This window comes from Aulostomus chinensis, chromosome 11, assembly GCF_037954235.1.
Source record: "Aulostomus chinensis isolate RoL2024-O1b breed Wild chromosome 11, RoL_Achi_v1.0, whole genome shotgun sequence".
Classification (NCBI taxonomy): domain Eukaryota; kingdom Metazoa; phylum Chordata; class Actinopteri; order Syngnathiformes; family Aulostomidae; genus Aulostomus; species Aulostomus chinensis.
In genome coordinates this window covers 13,224,374-13,244,337 of record NC_141330.1, presented here as the reverse complement: position 1 = coordinate 13,244,337, position 19,964 = coordinate 13,224,374, and the positions used below count along the sequence as shown (strand labels likewise).

The window sequence follows — 19,964 nt, the reverse complement described above, 5'->3', positions numbered from 1 at the left end:
CAAGTTGCTGGTCAGAAATTTCATGAAAATATCCCTCAAATGTGTGACAATTCTCCATTATTCCCTCATTAACTGGATGCTATTCCATTTCAAACAGACTTTATTAGTTCAGATACATGAAACTCACTTAACAAATGAGACATATTTAAGAATGAAATAACTTAATTGTTTAAAAGAGAGAGAAGGCGAGAGAGAGAGAGAGAAGGCGAGAGAGAGGAGATAAAAGAAGATTTAACAGAAGCTCAGCATGCACTGATAAGCTGATGATATGACGGGTTCTGACAACAATACCCCAACCAAACAAACTCAAAAGAAAACAAATCCATATCATACACAAAAAGGCTTCCACAATATTGTTAACTTATTCTAAAATATATGATCTGACGATATTCTGTATTATCAATCACGAATGATTTCTCCCTGACTACATAAATGTGCCCCGAGGCTTCTTTCTATAAAGAATGAGCGAAGGTCTTCAACAGTGATGTTTATGAGGGGGAGGGGGGAGCGTCAAATGTAAGTTTGGTAAACACTTATCTCTTTCCCTGAATATGACCTGCTGTTGTAACACATCTGTGAGAAGAGGGTCAATTTCAACTCGGCGTACATCCATAAAACAATTTTATCCTCCTAAATGACTGATAAAATCCAAGTTGAAGGGGAAATCGTTCAGATTAGCAAACCGATTCAGTAGCCCTGCGATCTACACAGAATTAAAAGGTCACGTCACTTCAAAGTATTTCCCTAGGTTGCAACAAAGCGAAAGTCAGTAAAGTCCTAAAGAGTGGCTCGTCACACCATTACATGCAGAAAAGAGTGCAGATTGATTTATTTCAGTGGCGACAGGAAAAGAGGCGGTCTGAATGCGTTGGTATCTCTAGTCGAAGTTGAGCGGGTGGCCGTCGAAGTGAGTGAGCACGTGATTCTCAAACACCTTCTGGTCGCAGTCCAGCGGGAACTGCTCGCTGCACATGGGGCAGATTTTCCAGTGACTCTCCACGTGCTCCTCAAACTTGCTCTGGTCATAGTTGGGTGGGAAGATGACCTCGCACAGCGGGCACCGCTTCATGTCCATGCTGCACACCGGAGGGGGGGCAGACAGACAGACAGACAGACAGGAGGGATGTTTGATAAAGAGGAGTTTCTAAGCAGTCAAGTGATGACGTGGGCAAAACCAGGAGCAGCGGCTAATAAAGAGCATCTGTCTGTTGCAATGTGGGTGGCCCCTGTCGCTCGACTCGTAGCAACAAAAGGGGGCTGTGTAGCAGAACAAACACCTTGCACATGTTACAATGCGCAGGTTTGGGGAACAGTAGGGTGCGGCAAACTTGGATGGCCTTTATGAGAGAGAGGGCATGTGATGGTGTGTTACCTGGGATCAAAGCAAAAGGCAGTTTGTCCGTCGTTCACAAATGGGCTGCGAGTTTCGGTTGCTGAGGGCTGTTCATTGGGATTCTCCTGAAAAAGAAAACGTGTACGATATAAAAAGGCTTAAGACGAAACAGACATAAATCACTTGATAACTGACATTTGCGGCAACTCTTACATTGTTGTCCGGCTTTTCCTCGGACTCCTCGTGATCTTCTGGCCGGCTGTGATTGCGAGTGGGTTGGATACACACCACATTGCTGTCCCAGGAGGGTGGGCCAACAGGGGGGAGCTTCAGAAGCTGGTCTTCTGAGAACTCCTCATCTGCCTCATCTGGAGCAAGTGAATTCAGAGACACAGCTACTACAACTGCCAAGTATACTGAAGTGTAGCTTCAGTTTGTTACTTTCTGAGGCAGAGACCAACCTTTGGTGTCTGAGATGGAGTAAGGGTTCCCAAATTGCAGCTTGCTGGGGCTCTGAGAGACCAACAGAGGGGTGGGGGCATCCTGGGTGTAGGGGATGGGGTACTGCAGGAATAAAGGCACACTGGACTGAATATTCTCCAAACTGGTTTTCCCACTAGCCCCCTGATCTCCCTTCCTGCTGCTGCTGCTGCTGCTGCTGCTGCCCTTCTGGAGCTCCTGGGGAGGCAACAGCAGAATTCAAGCACTTTTTTCGACGTGAGGAGCTACATATCTGATCCATCTGATCGCTCCTGAACTGAGGTTTTGAGTCATCTCTCACGCCTTCGTTAAAAAAAAACAAAAAAACGCCTCTTCTAATTTTCAAGAGGAACGGGGACTCTTGTTTTATTGATGTTAGCTGCAGACGCCAATTTAATTTACAGTCTTAACCTCAAATTGAGTCATTCTGCTCCTCTTAGCTGTAACAACATCACATCGAAACAATATTTTAGGTCAATGAGGACCTCGCTGTGTTCCAAAGTAATGGAAAATAAGAACTCATTTAATTCTACAATTAGAGACGCATTATACACACACCAGATTGGGAGAAGGAAAATGGCAGGGAACTGCACTTTTCTGGGTTTTTTTTTTTAAGAGTGGAAGAAGTCTATAAAAGAGAAAATGAAAGCTGTCACTAACCCCCTCCAGTTTTTCCTTCTCCTTCATAACAAGTGCTAGTGTGTCCTTGAGTTCCTTCAGCTCGCGGCCCTTCTCAGCAACCTGGCTCTGGAGTAAACATAAGACAAACAACAGAGGGATGAGGACTGTCTTTTCTATCCTCGTTCATCACATGTGATGCTGATTGATACGTTTATTATTGAAGATTTCAGTGCATCACATTAATTGATGTCAGCTATAAAAGACTTCCCTTTAGTGAGGACTGATTTATGCACAATACCTATCAAAGCACAACAACTCGCTTCAATTCCTCTGAGACACTAAGCAAATATCCGCCTGACCTGAGCCAAGCGCAGCATTAGCCAGGCAACTGGAGATGAGTCGTTCAAGCCAAGCTGCGCTCGTCTCCAGAGCCTGACATAAACAGCAGTAAAACGCCGTCTCGCAGTTAGGCTCTCTCATAAACAACACTGTCAGAGGGATTGTGTTCAAGGGGGTTCATCAAAGGCCTGATCCCTGAGCTAGACCAGCCGTACGTGGTGGTAGAAAGGTGACGTCTCGAGACTGGAGGATGCACCGACCTTGTAGCGATCTTCCTCGGATGCCAGCTGCAGCTTCAGGTTCTCATTGGTCTTCAGTTGTTCCTTGAATTTCACCTCCATCTTGGCCAACTCGTCAGCAAACATGCAGCTACGCTCCTTCTCCTCCTAAAGAGCAGCCAGACATTCACCAGATATCTGACTTCAGTGCTGCACCAGTCCTCCTCACCAGGGTGTGAAACACGTCTGGGAACACGAGCATTAATGTTAAAAAAAAAAAAAAAAGAACTCTTCCTACCATCAACATCTGCTTGCATTTCCTGTATTTGTCATTCCTGTCAGATGCCTCTCTGCTGATGCCTTTGAGCTTCTCCTGGATGATGGCCTCCAGCATGGGATCAGCAGAACCTGGACTTCCTGTAAAGTCAGTGAAGGTACAGACAGCTCGTTGAGACAAAGCATGAAGATGTTCACACGTTTCTTTACGTGTTCATCTTTGGATTACATTTCAAAACTACAAACAGTACATGTACAACAATAAAAAGCTTTTTAAACAGATAGACTCTGATGTCATGTCATTACAGCTCACTTTATTTGAATATATCAAAGTCAAAATAAACACCCTGATCATTTGATTCAGCAAACATGGAAGGCAATGGAAATGATACATGTAGATCCCTCATATGAAACAGAGACGATGATATCATAGCATTAATCACAGAATCAACAATGGGCTCGCTGTGGGTTTGGCAGTCAACACAATATCAATTACTAAACAAATTTATGTCTGGGGTTAATCCACTTGTAACCTGACACGTGGAGTAATTGGGCTTAGCTACCTGGCACTGAGGTGTCTGGACTCCCTGATGCAGCAACGGTCGTGAGCTCTTGAGCTGAGCTTCTCTTCTGCTCCTGCAGACAGACAGGAAGAAGCCATTTCATATACAAGAACTGAAGATGACAACCTCAAGAAATGAGCAACACACAGATGCTGTAAAAGATGAGTGCTGATGTCGAAGATGAGCGCAGGTATTAGGTGAACACTCGACGATCATGATATAACAAACTTAATAACCGATTACACCAAGTTCAGTCAAGTAAGCAATGGAATTTTATGCAACGTTTCCCCGAACACTGCACCACAGTCAGCAGAAATCGGATGGCAGTTCTGGTCTTGCGCTTTGTTAGGGTTGTGGGTGTGTGTGTGTGTGTGTGTCGTGTAGTGTGTCGTGTAGTGTGTCGGCTGGGATCTTGTGACCTACCCCTTGCAGCTCAGAGAGCTTAAGCACTTGTTTTTGCAGTCGTTGACATTCCTTGTATTTCTCCTTGTAGTGCTCTGCAGCCATGTGCAGCCGCAGCTTCAGGTCCTCCACTTCTCTCTGCAGCTCTGCGACAACAGCAGGGTCTGCACAGGCTTCTTCTTCGGCTTTGGCCTGGTGACGATGAGCGGTACAACGAATGAGACTCAAAACACAGACATAGGCAAACTGAGAAGATTCTCTTGTAAATGGTTCGGATAGAAATGAAATCATAGTTAAAAGCACTCATATGATTGTGAATCATCATCTGAAAAGTTGATTAGCGATTTTTGTAAGTGGTGAGTGAGTCCTGTTTTAAAGCTGGTTATCGATGAGGATACTGAGCTGATCAGAGAAGAAAAAATGTACATGTAAACACTTCTGAAACATGGAAATAAATGATGTAAACTTACTCCTTCGCTAACTCTGATGTGCATTGAGCCTGAAATATTAATCTTAAACAAATATGACAAATCCATATAATGTAGTATCAAAATAATACAATACTATGTCAGTACAACTCATGTCTTCTGTGTGATCAAATACTATACGACTAATATATCTTATTTACACACGTGGAGTTCTTGTGAAAATGTCATACAATAAGAAAATAAAAAATACTCTTTGATAATTATATTTTCTTCCATTGTACATCTGACCAAAAACATAAATTTGATGATTGAAATGTGATTTTGTACACATGAAATCCCTGTCCCTTCATTCAGAGCTAACTGAAGTACTAAAACCTGACATGGAGCTTTTCAATCAGACTCACAGCTTCCTGCTTGGCTTCTGCCTTCATCTGCTCCACCAGGCGCTCCAGGCGGACGCACTGGGCCTGGGCTTCAGTTTTGGCCTGTCGAAGAGCATCAGCCTCAAGCTTCTTGTGGTACAATTCAGACATGGTGCGGTCGCGGGTGCTAGAGGCATCCCTCAACTCAGCAGCCAGCAGGGAGGACTGCTGCTGGTTGGCCTGGAGCTGCTCCTCCTTTTGCCTCAGCTGCTCCTTCAGAGCCTTCATGTCTCCCTGCCAGAGAGGAGGATGGTTCTCCATATCAGGGTTATTTTCAAGTTGATCAATTAATACCTAGGTGCTGCAATTAATACCTAGGTGCTGTATCACAAGCTTAAAAAAAACAAAAAAAATTATTACCAAGGGGGAAACTTTGGCCATGATTTCTCGGTATTGTTTCTCCTTCTCAGTGAGGGAGGCCAGCAGGCGTCCCACCTCCTCTTTAAACTGAGCAATGGTGTTATCCTTGTTCACATCCACAGACTTCATCATCTGCAGCTCTGTGCTCAACTTAGTGTTTTCCAGCTCTCGGTTTTTCAGGTGAATCTGGTGGAGACACAAATACAGACGCACAAGTCTCACACACGAGGACGTAAAACTTGTGGGCTTCTCCCCTCGTTTATAAACGCCTGTCGAGATCATGTGAGCTTGAGAGAGATCCCATCAAGCTTTCATTGTGCAGCAGCCTCACTGTGCTGGTGCAAGTTAAATTAGGTTTGGGTTTTTGACCATTTCTGTGGCTACCGCATAGTATATGGCACTCCCAGTTCCTGAGCAGTTCCCACCGCAACAAAGATACATAAACACCAGACAAAGCAGAGAACGACAGAATACGACATGCTCTGTTTAGATTTGGCAAAAACCTACTAAATTATCACAGTAGTAAAAAGGTAAAAACAGAAACAGGAAGAAGTCCAGTGAACTGGACCTCAAATGTAAGGGAATCTAATATTATAAAAAAAATGTCAAGAATTATACACAATTTAAAGCAATCACTAAACTCAGTCAGGCTGAGCCACTGCCAAACCCATTCAGATCATTTCTGCACCCACATACCTGAAGCATGCTACTGTTCTGTTGTTATTCATTTTGCATAAAAAGGCTTAAAACTAGACAAGTGTGACTTCAACAGTTCATTACCTTGTAAAGTTCCTTCTCATCTTTCTCATTCTTTAGATGAGACTCAAGCGTCTCCTTTTCTGACGCAAGTTTCTTCATTCGATCCTTCAGACTACAGAACAAGACAAGAAAATAGTTACTCGTGTATAATATCACTGCTTACATTCACATTCTGTGTATTGGTAATGACCGCAGTTGATTTAGCTCACAGCTAAAACAACCTGCTGGCACATATTAAAAAATAAAAAAGTCAAATTAACTACCCCCTCGCTGATTAGCTTTACATAAAATGAGGTGACAGCTGGTGACTACATATAAGTCTCTGTGTATGTGAAGTTTACCCGTCCAGCTCTGTTTCCTTTTGTAGGCCTCTCTGGGTGACTCCAATAAGGTCTTCTTCCAGCTGGATCACCCTGGCTGTGGCCTCCTCCAGCCTCCTCTTGACTTCCTCCTTCTCCTCTTGCAGAGCCTGGGCAGAATTCTGCACCTCCTGGGAGACAATAAAATATCCCATTAGGAATTGGGGGAACAGCTATACGGTTAACAGTCATCGCAATCAAAACTCTCTTAAATGAAGTTGTGAATGCAACACGGTATTCAAAGGGTTGCTTATTTATAAACCCAGCTGTTACAGAGCAACATTATTATTTACAGGAGAACCTAAGTCCAAAGTTCCACAATGTTCACAAGCGAATAGTGAGTGTTCAACGCAGAACAGGCGTTGTACAGGAGTTTTTTTTCCCCCACTCTGAGCACAGCTGCCTGCTGTTGCTGAAAAACGACCTTCTGAAAGCAGCGAAGGAGAACCAAAACAGTAAATCTGCAGCCAGAGAGCGAAACAATAAGCTGGAACTTGTCATAAAGCTGCGTAAAGCCGAGGGGAGCTGCACAGTCAGGTGATCCAGCAATATGAGCTGTGATGTTAACACAGATATTTGATATATTCTTATTATGAAAAGAAGTTGATAGTAGCCGTTTCAATCATGTATAAATTCAAATACATGAAATAAATACTTGGTGTATAGTAGTATTTCTAAGTGGGGTTACTGTTTTCTTAAACTGATCAACAAACTCGTGCAAATGCGTACAGGATGAGTTGAATGACTGAGACAAAAAAACAAACTTCGTTTTTCTCAACTTCACCGGCGTGTTCTCACTCTACTCTGTCTATTCCTCATCATTTGTTTTTGTTTTTTTGTGATGTGATATAAAGTGTCCTTGTGCACTTTGAAATTCAATTTTAATAATAATATTATTATTATTATTATTTTTAATATCATTTAATCAGACTGATCTGTCTTTCATTCCAAGTTTGAGCAACAATATTTTCTTTGAAATTGTTAGTGAGCTAAAATAAAAATGATCACTACCCCCTGATGTAAAGTGTCAACCTTAAAGGACGACATCAAAAATGTTGGGGAAATTCTTTTTTTTTTAAGTTTGTTTATAGGCAGAATTTTGGAATCTTTTTATTCACACCATATAAAAAAATCGTATAAAAAGTATACTCATAAAATTAACAGCCTCAAAATCTGTAATCATGTTTTCATGAAAGCAGTTTTAAAGCCAGCAGATTTATGGTAGAGAGGACAGCAATATGAATTATTACTACTACTGCTTTTAAGACTTAATGTTGCGCCATAAAATGTTGGGTTACAACGTTGATACAGACATTCATATCTGTCAGGTTTTGATTTATTCCTGTCGTGGATCTGGGCTTGGATAGCTCGGCCTGTTTGTAGTCTTTCGCTAGGGGGTGCTAAGAGACTACCAGCCAAATAGAAAATTGCTTAAACAGAATCTACAAAATGTAGAGAAAGAATCATTTGATTTAACTGAAGAACAAACTGCAGCTACATAAACAAAGAAACATTCTAATCGTGACTTTCCTCGACTGCCTTCTAAAATAGACTCATGTTCTTACTTGGTTCTGTCTCTTCAGCTGAGCAAAGGCCTCCCTCTCCTGCTCACACTCCTTCTGCAGGCTCTGCTTCTCTTCTTCCAGCTGGAGCTTCTCCTGCTGCAGGAGAGCAACGTTTTTGACCAGCTCATCTTTCTCTCTCTGGGCTTCTTCCACCTTTTGCTAAACAAAACAAAACAAAACAAAAAAAGATAGAGGGAGAGAATATTCAGGTTGTTAAGACCACTCGTCAATAAATCACAGGCCAGGCTCATATAAATTACAACTACCAAAGGGCATAGGCAAGAGGAAATTAGTAGAACTAGATGGCCAAACATGATGTGATCTAAGGACCAGTGTACCTCCAGGAAGCCAGCTTTAGTGGTGACCACCAGGATGTCAGAGTTGCACTCATCCTCCACTGTCAACAGCTCGTCCTCTGATGGGCTCTTGGCGCGAAACAGGAAAGGTGTGCTGGCTCCCCGGATCTCGCCTTTGTGCGTCACGTAACAGAACTGGTAGAACTCTCCGTCGTCGTTGGGTACATAATATCCTGAGGAGCAATGACATGCAGCAAACTCAGTGTACAGCAGCAGCACGGAGGAGCGAGGGGAGAGACCACAGCCGTGAGCTCAGACGTTAACTTCAGGTGTCATCTGAGTTCATTGTGGCGCAGTATCTTAGTGAACTGTGGTATTCTGATGTTGTGGGTTTGAATTTTAAAAAACAACTACAACAAGTTTTCCTGCAGTTTGTGTTGCTTTCCATGACTTCACTAAAGACAATTTAAGACATAACCAGAGTGTCATTAACACAAGGGAGCGATCTGTGGTTTAAGTTTTTCATTTTTATTTCTGCTTGCTGATGTTAACAATCCTCCGAAGCAGCTCTCAATGTTTCTATATTATTAAAAGGTGTCAATTATATAAAACTATGGTAAGATCTTACCCTGAAAGACCACTGTTCTGTTGACCGCCGTGCCTTCCACATAGTTCTCAGGGAGAGGTGACCACAAGAATGTGTAATAGTCCCTCGCTGTGCTCCAACCAACCTGTGAGACATTGTGGGGAATCCATTCAACCAGACGTTCTCACCACATCAGTGTAGGAAAATAACGATGGAGAATTAACAGGGAGACTTCCTAGAAATCCACAAAGTGCCACTTCTAAAATATCTCAAGCTAGTTTATTGCAGTAATCACGACATTTTTCATCTATGTTGGGATGATAGAGTAAGAACTCGCCAACTCTTGATTTTGTTTTGGGCATTTTTTTTGTTTGTTCTAAAGTGATCCAAATATCTGTCCTGGTCCCCATCTTGCATGTGGCCCTGCCCCTCAAGAGTGTGGAAATGTAGCTACAACTCACTCCCAACAGGAAGAGGAAAATAGGTGAAAATTTTATACATAGTCGACTTGAAAATGAAAACCAAAATGTAATTATACGAATTTTATGTGTTGTTAACTGACGGCTGATGAGGAGGGGGGAAGAACAGAAAATACATCTATAACTTCAGCCTGGTGCCATAAACCTGTCAAACAAAATCAGACTCACATTGAGTTGGCTGGCTTTCAGTGTGCACACACATGTGCACGTGCGCGCGCACACACACACACACACACACACACACACACACACACACACACCTCTGCATTCTGAGATGTTCGTAGTGGTGTGCTTTTCTAAACTTTCACAAATGATTTCTTAAATATGCACGAAGACCGTTCAGGCTAGAATATATGCAGAAACAACTGTTGCTGGTCTTTTTTGTTGTGTTTTGTTTTTTTCCCTATCTGGGACAGTTTATTTTGTCACCTTTATACCAACAGCCTACAGCTACAATACTGCGAGTATTCATCAGAGCCAGAGATAGAAGGCCCTGTTGCTCCAAAAACCCCCAGTTGTTACCAGTGTAGTTCCAGCCTCCAGCAGTAAAGAGCAGGAAGCAATTAAAACATGCACCTAGTTAGTGAGTGTCATTACCGAGGGCTAGCCCTCACCAGTCCACTCATTAGAGCTGTGGAGGTGGAGGAGGTGGTGGAGGTGGTGGTGGGTGAAACCTCTGAGAGGAACTCTTTCAGTTTCAACAGGCCGGCATACAATGTGTGTAAATAGGAGGAGAGGAGGTGGAGACTGTAGAGCCTCCATAAAAACTGGACTGGTGACTTAAACGATAACACACTGTAAGAGTGAAATCTCTGAAAAAAAAGTGCCCCCCCCCCACCCCCAATTTAAACTTCAGCATTCTTAAAAGGAAGACAGGAAGCAACGTACACGTCTATGTGCCAGGTAGCTTGAATAAATTCAGGGGCCAATTGTTCATGAATCACATAGACAGCTTAATTATAAAGCTCTGCTCGCTCTCTCCTTGACTACTGTGACAACCTGTCCCAACAACATTCCTCCATGAACTCACGAACAGTTCTGATCACGCTGGTTGGTAAAAAACATCAAATGACTGAAGGCTTCATCTGCCGGAGTGACAAGAACAAGAACGCGGTCTATTCATTATCAGTAGCATGTTTGGTTTGTGTTTGACTTGCCAAGTAAAGGTGTACAATTTAAACATGTAAATAATGTAAGTTGACATGTTAATCGGGTAAATTAAAAGTTAATTTCCTCTGAGTTTAGGTGATCCAACTTCCTGACATGTGCTGACATTTAAGCTGCATCTAACATATGTGAAATATTTTTACGAGGTATACCGCATGCTAGACAACGGCACCCAAGCAGTATCCATTGTTCTTGTGTCAGCAGCAACTGTTTAAGCTAACACTGATTCATCACATATCCAAGCATCACAAGGTGCAGAGTTTTCACTCACACAAAAACTTGGCACCGCTCATCTCATCTGTCAACACTGCCAGGAACATTTACACGATTTATGATCCTGCTCCAAGCCCTTTGTATGGCAACTCTGTGTTTTAGATACTCAAGAAATTAGTGATTCCTCTGTACTGCCAGTTGGTGCCTACCTCAAGGCTAAACACAAACAGCGAGTGGTGTAAGGAACTAGCTTCAACAAGAGTGTTGAATCCAGTATTTCAACAGCCTCCAGATATCACCAGACCCACCTCCTGCAGCCTAACATGACCTCATTTCTCAGCGAGGTGCGGCGAAAACCCCCCTGGATACATTCACGTCACCATTCCACATACAGTTTCATAAAAACACAGATTGCTGGCACTGGAATATTATTTTTACAGACATAAGTAAATAAAAGGGGTTCATTAACCTCGCTACATTCTGCTATGACACATTCAAGAAAGACACGAAATAAAGCACTATAACAGTCGTACAGTTTTGCTGGATTCAGTCTGATTAACCCAACTCATCCCTGGGAAGTAAAAGATGTTGGTGTAAAAGGAGCCTGGAACCATATGCTGCTGTCTACACTGATGTTGCACTACAGATAAGGCTAAAATAAATTACTGCCACTGTACTAGATTTAATGTCCTCCTATAATCAGATCCAGGTGGGACACTCGAGGCTGCGATGGGGGTCAGAGAGCTCTGTTACAACTACTCAGCTCATTTTTCAAATATAAACCACAAAGGCCGACTCGCCATGTATCACTTTTTTTTTTACCGCTAAAGTAATACTTTTTACCACCTCTTCAGTAACAATCTCATTATTACAAAAAAAAAACATATAAATATGAAGTTATGTCCCTCCTCCACTCACTCCTTTCTGCTCTTCAGAAACACGCTGCTGCTACCACTAGAGATGAAACAGAATAAAATCCTGATATCATGATGATGGAGACCAAAATTATTATCGTTAAAATGTGATGAAAATATTCTTAAAGCACCAATACACACACTGAAATGATTCTCCAGATATCATACTGAAAATGAGGTGATCTTAGTCAATCAAGTTTCCCTCCACATTCTTACAAATATGATTCCATTGGAAATGAAGGAACAATCAGAGCCAGGAGCACTTCATCCAAAAAAAAGGTCGTAAGAGCCACTTTCAGCTTTTGGGAGATATCTACATGAACAAGAATGATGAGTCCTAATTTGTCAAAATAAAACCATCAAGGACAAGGATATACTTTGTGACTTCAACTTCTCCCTTGTGTCCTGTGCTATAAATTCATGAAAAGTGACATCTCAACAGATCCACCGCTGCTTGAGACCCCAGAGTGAAGCCACTGACCTCACACCTTACAGGAGTGGTTTTCTCCCCATCAGCTACCCTCCCCACTGTCTGCCACATCAGCCCTGAAGAGCCCTGCAGTATGTCGGCTGTGATGAGAGGCGATTCATTGTTCATCCACATCCTCTGAGTTATTGACCATCTCTACTGTCGTCTGTTTTGTGGGAAGGAGCTTGCTGTTGCAAGGCTGAATCTTAAAAACTATGCATCTGAATTAGAGGCAGTCACTTATGCTCTGCTCATATTAACCTCTTGCTTGCGGTTTAAGGTCTCTTTTGAGGGCTGAAAAATCTGTCAAAGGTGGTCAAAAGCATGTTTACATTGATACACAGTGCTTGCTGCACCTGCTGCATCTGGGAGAGTTCTGCAAACTGTGATTGAAACCAAATGTGTTTCTATGCTTTTATTTTTTAAGCATATCTACAAATGTAAACATGAACATTACCTAGTTTTATTGTGAAAACAACAGCTGTTTGATACCCAGCCACTATCACTAATGTTGATTTACTTTGCTTTTCCTCAGATGTGATTATAAAAGATCAAATAAGGTAACTAACCTTGAAAATGCCAACCCAGTCTTTTGGATGAGGCTTAATGAACTGCGTGAGGGTATAATGACACTCAAGGGCAGCATGAGGCAGGTAGCTCTTCCCTACATTCTGGAAGATGACGTGGGCGAAATTTGATGTGTCCATGTTGTTGCTTAATGAAGTCCCATCCAGGAACAGTTCCATGAATCACTCAGCAGTGGCTACACAAGAAGAGAAAAGGCGAGAATATATCAGAGACACAAAAAAAAAACCAACCATAACAAAACACCTTGACAGTGAATGAGAATGACTGAAAAGGTAACTCAATGCTTTATCAAAATGTGCTACTTCAGTAGCAAGATTATTGTTTTATTGCCATCCTATTAATTAACCTTTGACTAATCTTTTAAACATGCTCAATTTAGACCTAAGTCTATAAAAGACACCTTTAATGTGATAAGACATTTTTCTGTTTCAGGATTTCTGCTTGCTTACAAAAGCAAACTTACACAATGAAAGAAACAAGTTTTAGCTTTGATAGAGTACAAATATCCGTTCAGGGAATGAGTGGTGTCTGGGGGGTTCCCATTTGAAAAGAACCGGGCTACCGGGACCACTGCTCTGTAGCATCAGGGAGTGCTTTTCAATGTGAAATACTAATGTCCATGTTTACAACCACGGAACCTCTTCATACAGTTGCTTACAAAAGTATTCATAACCCTTGAACTTTTCCATATTTTGTCACGTTACAACCACAAGCATAAATATATTTTATTGGAATTTTATGTGAAAGACCGACACAAACTGGCACACAATTGTTAAGTACAAAGAAAATTCTAGACGATTTTTTTTTTACAAATATAAAACTGAAAAGCGCAGCGTGCATAAGTATTCAGTCCCCCTGAGTCAATACTTTGTGGAATCACCTTTTGCTGCAATTACAGCTGCAAGTCCTTTGGGGTTTGTCCAGAGATTGAGATTGGCATTTTTGCTCATTCTTCTTTGTAAAACAGCTCAAACTCAGTCAGATTAGATGGAGAGCATTTGTGAACAGCAGTTTTCAGATCTTGCCACAGATTCCCGATTGGATTTGGTCTGGATTTTGACTGGGCCAGTCTAACACATGAATATGTATTGTTTAAAACCATTCCATTGTAGCCCTGGCTTTCTGTTTAGGGTCGCTGTCCTGCTAGAAGGTGAACCTCTGCCCCAGTCTAAAGTCTCTTGCAGACTTCAACAGGTTTTCTTCCAAGACTGCCCTGTATTTGGCTCATCCATCTTCCCATCAATTTTGACCACCTTCCTTGTCCCTGCTGAAGAGAAGCACCCTCGGAGCCTGATGCTGTCACCAACATGTTTGACAGTGGCGGTGGTGTGTTCACATCGAGCGATGTGCAGTGTTAGTTTTCCGCCACACGTAGCGTTTTTCCATTTAGGCCAAAAAGTTCAATTTTGGTCTCATCTGACCAGAGCATCTTCTTCCAAGTGTTTGCTGTGTCCCCCACATGGCTTCTGGCAAACTGCAAACAGGACTTCTTAAGGTTTTCTTTTAACAATGCCTTTCTTCTTGCCATTCTTCCATAAAGGCCAGATTTGCACAGTGCGCGACCACTCGTCATCAGATTCCTCCAGCTGAGCTGTGGATCTCTGCAGTTCTTCCAGAGTCACAATGGACCTCTTGGCTGCATCTCTGGTCGGTTCTCTCCTTGTTTGGCCCGTAAGTTCAGGTGGATGGCCGTGGTTGGTAGATTTGCAGTTGTGCCATCCTCTTTCCATTCCAAATGATGGATTGAACAGTGCTCCACGAGATGTTCAAAGCTTGGGAAATCTTTTTGTAGCCTAACCCTGCTTTAAACTTCTCTCTCTCCACAACTTTATCCCTGACCTGTCTGGTGTGTTCTTTGGACTTCATGATGCCGTTTGCTCCCCAATAATCTCTTAACCAACCTCTGAGGCCATCACAGAACAGCTGTATTTGACACACAGGTGGACCCTGTTTAGTCATTAGGTCAACATTCGATCATTCAGGACTCATAAGGCAACTTTTGTGGGAGCCACTGGTTGCACTCAAGAGAAAAGAGGGCTGAATTCTTTTGCACAATGCATTTTTCAGGGGTGTTTTTGAAAAAAAAATTTAAACCAAGTATAATGTTCTATTTCACAATTGTGTGCTACTTTGTGTTGGTCTTTCATGTAAAATTCCAATAAAATATATACATATTTGTGGTCGTAACATGACAAAATGTGGAAAAGTTCAAGGAGTATGAATACTTTTGCAAGCCACTGCGTGACGAGAATGGTGATTATTTGTCAGAGGTAAATCTATGCACAGTCTACAATATCCACATTTAGAGTACAAATTATTTCATTAAAAAAAAGACAACTAACTGAATCAAAAAATTCCAGGATCATATGACAAAGTAATGCAATACTGTTTTGTTTTGTTTTTTTACAACTTTACAGGGCGAGGTGAGAACACAAACAAAAGTAGGGGAATATTTGTACCAAAGGTTCTACATGCACATTAATGAATGCAGTGCTGTCTTAATCACCTAATATGCATTAAATTTGTGTATGTGCAACTTAATCCATAACTCTTAACTTTCCCCCGTGAAACTTTTGCAGATGCTCAGATGTTATTTGCTTAACTGAGCACCAAGCAGAGATAAATCAGAGCTTGAACACCTTCCCTTCACGAAATGGGGAAAAAAACAACAACGGCAGTGTCAAGAACCAGCATGAAGGACAGAGACTGTCAAATGCAAAGGTCACAGCTTCTGCAATTTGGAGATATTTGTCTATTTATAGTCAGACACTGGGCAGAGAGTGCCTTAAACTATGCTGCACCCATGAGTCCTCAAAGATGAGCAACACAGATATCCTGTTTCGTTATTCGAAACAAGTATGTGTTCAATTACGATTTTTGTCAAGAAAAAAGTAAAATGAATTTAACACATATACATGACCGATTTTATAGTTGTATCATTTGACCTGCGACCACATGTTCTGGACACTCGGGTGAAGAGAGGAGCTGAGCTGTCAACTGATCACCACCTGGTGGTGAGTTGGATCAGATGGCAGGGGAAGACGCCGCGCAGACCTGGCAGGCCCAAACGAGTAGTGAGGGTTTGTTGGGAACGCCTGGCAGAAGAACCAGTCAGAACGATCTTTAACTCCCACCTCCGGCAGAGCTTTGATCACATCCCGGGGGTAGTGGGGGACATTGAGTCCGAATGGGCCATGTTCTACTCTGCCATTGTCGAAGCGGCTGCTGTGAGCTGTGGCCGCAAGGCTGCTGGGGCCAGCCGCGGGGGTAATCCCCGAACCCACTGGTGGACACCAGAGGTGAGGGGAGCCGTCAGGCTGAAGAAGGAGGCTTTCAGGGCATGGCTGGCCGGTGGGTCTCCAGAGGCAGCCGACCGGTACCGGCAGGCCAAACGGTGTGCAGCTGTGGCGGTTGCCAAGGCAAAAACTCGGGCGTGGGAAGAGTTCCGTGAGGCCATGGAGAACGACTATCGGTCGGCTCCAAAAAGGTTCTGGCAAACCGTCCGTCGCCTCAGGGGGGGAAGGCGGCAACGTGCCCACACTGTTTACAGTGGGGGCGGGAGGCTGCTGACGTCAACTGGGGAGATAATTGGGTGGTGGAAGGAATACTTTGAGGAACTCCTCAATCCCACCAGCACGTACTCCGTGGAGGAGACAGAGTCTGGGGAGTGCTTGGGGGGGGGTCGTCCAATCTCCGGGGCAGAAGTCGCCGAGGCAGTTAAACAACTCCGCAGGGGCAGAGCCGCAGGGGTGGATGAGATCCGCCCTGGGTATCTCAAGGCTCTGGATGTAGTGGGGGTGTCTTGGCTGACACGTCTCTGCAACATTGCGTGGACATCGAGGGAAGTGCCTTTGGAATGGCAGACCGGGGTGGTGGTCCCCATTTTTAAGAAAGGGGACAAGAGGGTGTGTTCCAACTATCGGGGGATCACACTTCTCAGCCTCCCTGGTAAGGTCTACGCCAGGGTACTGGAGAGGAGGGTCAGGGCGATAGTCGAACCTCAGATCGAGGAGGAGCAGTGTGGTTTTCGTCCTGGCCATGGATCAGCTCTTCACCCTCGCTAGGGTGCTGGAGGGGGCATGGGAGTTTGCCCAACCAGTCCACATGTGCTTTGTGGACTTGGAGAAGGCTTACGACCGTGTTCCCAGGAGCATACTGTGGGGGGTACTCCGGGAGTACGGGGTGGATCATTCGGTCATTCTACCGGAGGAGTGAGAGTCTGGTCCGCGTGGCCGGTAGTAAGTCGGACTTGTTCCCAGTGAGGATTGGACTCCGCCAAGGCTGTCCTTTGTCACCGGTTCTGTTCTTAACTTTTATGGACAGAATTTCTAGGCGCAGCCGGGTGGTGGATGGGGTCGAGTTTGGTGGCAGGAGGATGTCGTCTTTGCTGTTTGCAGATGACGTAGTCCTCTTAGCGCCATTGGGCCACGACCTCCAGCTCTTGCTGGGACAGTTTGCAGCCGAATGTGAAGCGGCTGGGATGAGAATCAGCACCTCAAAGTCTGAGGCCATGGTCCTCAGCCGGAAAAGGGTGGTTTGCCCACTCCGGGTCGGGGGGGAGGTCTTACCTCAGGTGGAGGAGTTTAAGTATCTCGGGGTCTTGTTCACGAGTGAGGGTAAGATGGAGCGGGACATTGACAGGCGGATTGGGGCAGCATCCGCAGTCTTGCGGGTGCTAAACCAGTCTGTTGTGGTGAAGAGGGAGCTTAGCCAAAAGGCGAGGCTCTTGATTTACCGGTCAATCTACGTTCCAACCCTCACCTATGGTCATGAGCTTTGGGTAATGACCGAAAGAACAAGATCGCGAATACAAGTGGCCGAAATGAGTTTCCTCCGCAGGGTGGCTGGGCTCTCCCTTAGAGATAGGGTGAGAAGCTCAGTCATTCGGGAGGGACTCAGAGTAGAACCGCTGCTCCTCCATGTCGAGAGGAGTCAGTTGAGGTGGTTCGGGCATCTGGTGAGGATGCCTCCTGGAAGCCTCCCTCTGGAGATTTTCCAGGCATGTCCAACTGGGAGGAGGCCTAGAGGCCGACCCAGGACACGGTGGAGGGATTATATCTCTCAGCTGGCCTGGGAACGCCTCGGGATCCTCCCGGAAGAGCTGGTTGAAGTGGCTGGGGAGAGGGCAGTCTGGGCTTCCTTGCTGAGACTGCTGCCCCCGCGACCCGGACCCACGGGATGAAGCGGAGGACGACGACGAAGACATATACATCAATAACAACAAACTGTTTCTTGAATTCTCAGCCTTTAAACTAGACAGAATTGTGATTAATTCCTACAGACATATACATTCTTGATCATGACAACATTTCTGGCAGTCTTACCCAGCCCCAGTGCCATGCAGGATATTTTCAGTATTGTCACACCCTTATATGTATGCAAACTGAGTGACAAAAGTCATCTTAAACAGCTGATTAATGACATTTGAAAATGTGAAACAGGTCCACTCATCTGGTAACAGTTTTATAGTCCTCATATCTGAACAATGATAAAGTGGAATCATTTGTGATGGTAAATCTCTAACTTGACTTTAATTCCTATGAGGTTTGAAAGTAAAACTGTAACTGTCTACAATTTCCCCCGAAGTTTAGTACATTAGAAATTCACAACCAAACCCCCACCCCCCCCCCCAAAAAAAACACAATCGATGCTATAATAGCAACGAGAATTGTTAATTTGATTGATGTACCTACCTCAATTTCAAACGTAATTTTAACCTCTGAAGCTTTTTTTTTTTTTTTAAGGTTCACTCTTTTTGAGGTGACGCAAACAGTTTTACTTCTCATACGTAACATTTGGGCCTCGGCGACTATCATTTAGTTCGACATGATTGGGCCTTTGACAGCCAAAACATATCCTCCGAAGACGATCGCACTACCTGGAAGTTATTGTAGCAACATCTCGGGCTAAGAACCCCATGTAAGACACTAAATAAACGTAATTCAGACGTAAACGCTGAGAGCTGAAACTAGCGGGTGGTAAAAACTATAAACTACGACGCGAGGCCTAATATACAAACAGAGATCATATCAGGCAAACTAGCTAGCTAAGGTTAGCTACATACAACACAAGATTAACCGTCAGCATAATACTTTTTTAAAGTTACGGATTCAAATATATGTCATCTAAACGCTTCATTTAAACACAGTGCACCACTTAGGAGTTGTTTCAACATCAACAGTAATAAAGCATTCAGCTAACACGGTAGCAGCAATGCTAACACTGGAGGACAAGGTTAGCTAACATAAACAGTTAGCCACACTGTAGCTTGAGTTAGCCTTGAAAAACACAAGTCAAACATTGTAAACTTTACCAAAAATGGTATTATTGGTAACATTTGTGTAATAAACTTGGAACATACCCAGTTGCCATGCTGTGGAACGACTGAAGCACAAACGTTTCATAAAAGTAAATGTTGACGCAGTTCAGTGCTTTCCCGTGCCCTCTTCCTGGAATAATAAAAACATTGCGTCATTTCCGCAAAGGGACCTGCTTGGGAATCCCACCTGTCTGGAAATGAAACTGTTTTAATTTTATATCTGACGATGAAACAGTCTAAGGGAAACAAAAGCCCCCATAATACGCAGTAACATCAATCCTAATTATTATTCTCATCTAAGATCAAACCATCCTGAAGTATTGCTGCGCATTAAAATACTCAAAAGTTTAAATACGCATCGTTTCTGTAAGTACGACAGGAAAATACATACGGAAGCAGCAAAATAAATCAACAATGGATTTGAATATAGGTGAAAGATAAAATAGCAACTCTTTGCACAGCAAGTAGCCCCCTCTGTGTTTTATGTCCAGCCCGCACAAAATGAGTTGGATTTAGCAAATACGATACCGAAAACAAATTTACCATTTACCTATTATCTTATCATAATTAATTTATTAAAGGATCATAGCAGCTATGTGATTTCTGTTGAAAACAGTTTTATAAATTTGTAGAAATCACATGGACATCCTCTAAAAGGGCAGTGCTGTAGGGATTTATACAGTTCTTAAGAAATCTCCAGTCACAAATATGCACCGACACATTTTATAAATGTTTCTGTTATATCGCATGGACCCTCCCCTTCAGCTCATTGGCTGAATTCTTCAGGCCGTGCTGCTGAAACCTGTTG

General features: G+C 43.4%; 1 protein-coding gene across 3 annotated transcripts; it reads right to left on the bottom strand.

The window, feature by feature from the left end:
- Positions 1-82: 82 nt before the first annotated feature.
- tax1bp1b (Tax1 (human T-cell leukemia virus type I) binding protein 1b) lies at positions 83-19,352 on the bottom strand. 3 transcript variants are annotated; one of them, XM_086218644.1, is made up of 18 exons: positions 19,199-19,352; positions 12,819-13,012; positions 9,050-9,152; positions 8,464-8,654; positions 8,126-8,284; positions 6,543-6,691; positions 6,223-6,313; positions 5,443-5,628; positions 5,065-5,316; positions 4,254-4,424; positions 3,831-3,903; positions 3,290-3,408; positions 3,034-3,159; positions 2,474-2,560; positions 1,795-2,011; positions 1,547-1,701; positions 1,373-1,458; positions 83-1,076 (listed from the first exon to the last, which is right to left on the bottom strand). In XM_086218644.1, the coding sequence occupies exons 2-18, from the start codon at positions 12,993-12,995 to the stop codon at positions 878-880; spliced, it is 2,541 nt and encodes an 846-aa protein (XP_086074770.1). In that variant the 5' UTR covers positions 12,996-13,012; positions 19,199-19,352; the 3' UTR covers positions 83-877. The 3 variants fall into 3 exon arrangements, with proteins under 3 accessions (XP_086074770.1, XP_086074771.1, XP_086074772.1); XM_086218645.1 differs by having other exon boundaries at positions 1,795-1,897; XM_086218646.1 differs by lacking the exon at positions 2,474-2,560 and having other exon boundaries at positions 1,795-1,897.
- Positions 19,353-19,964: the final 612 nt, after the last annotated feature.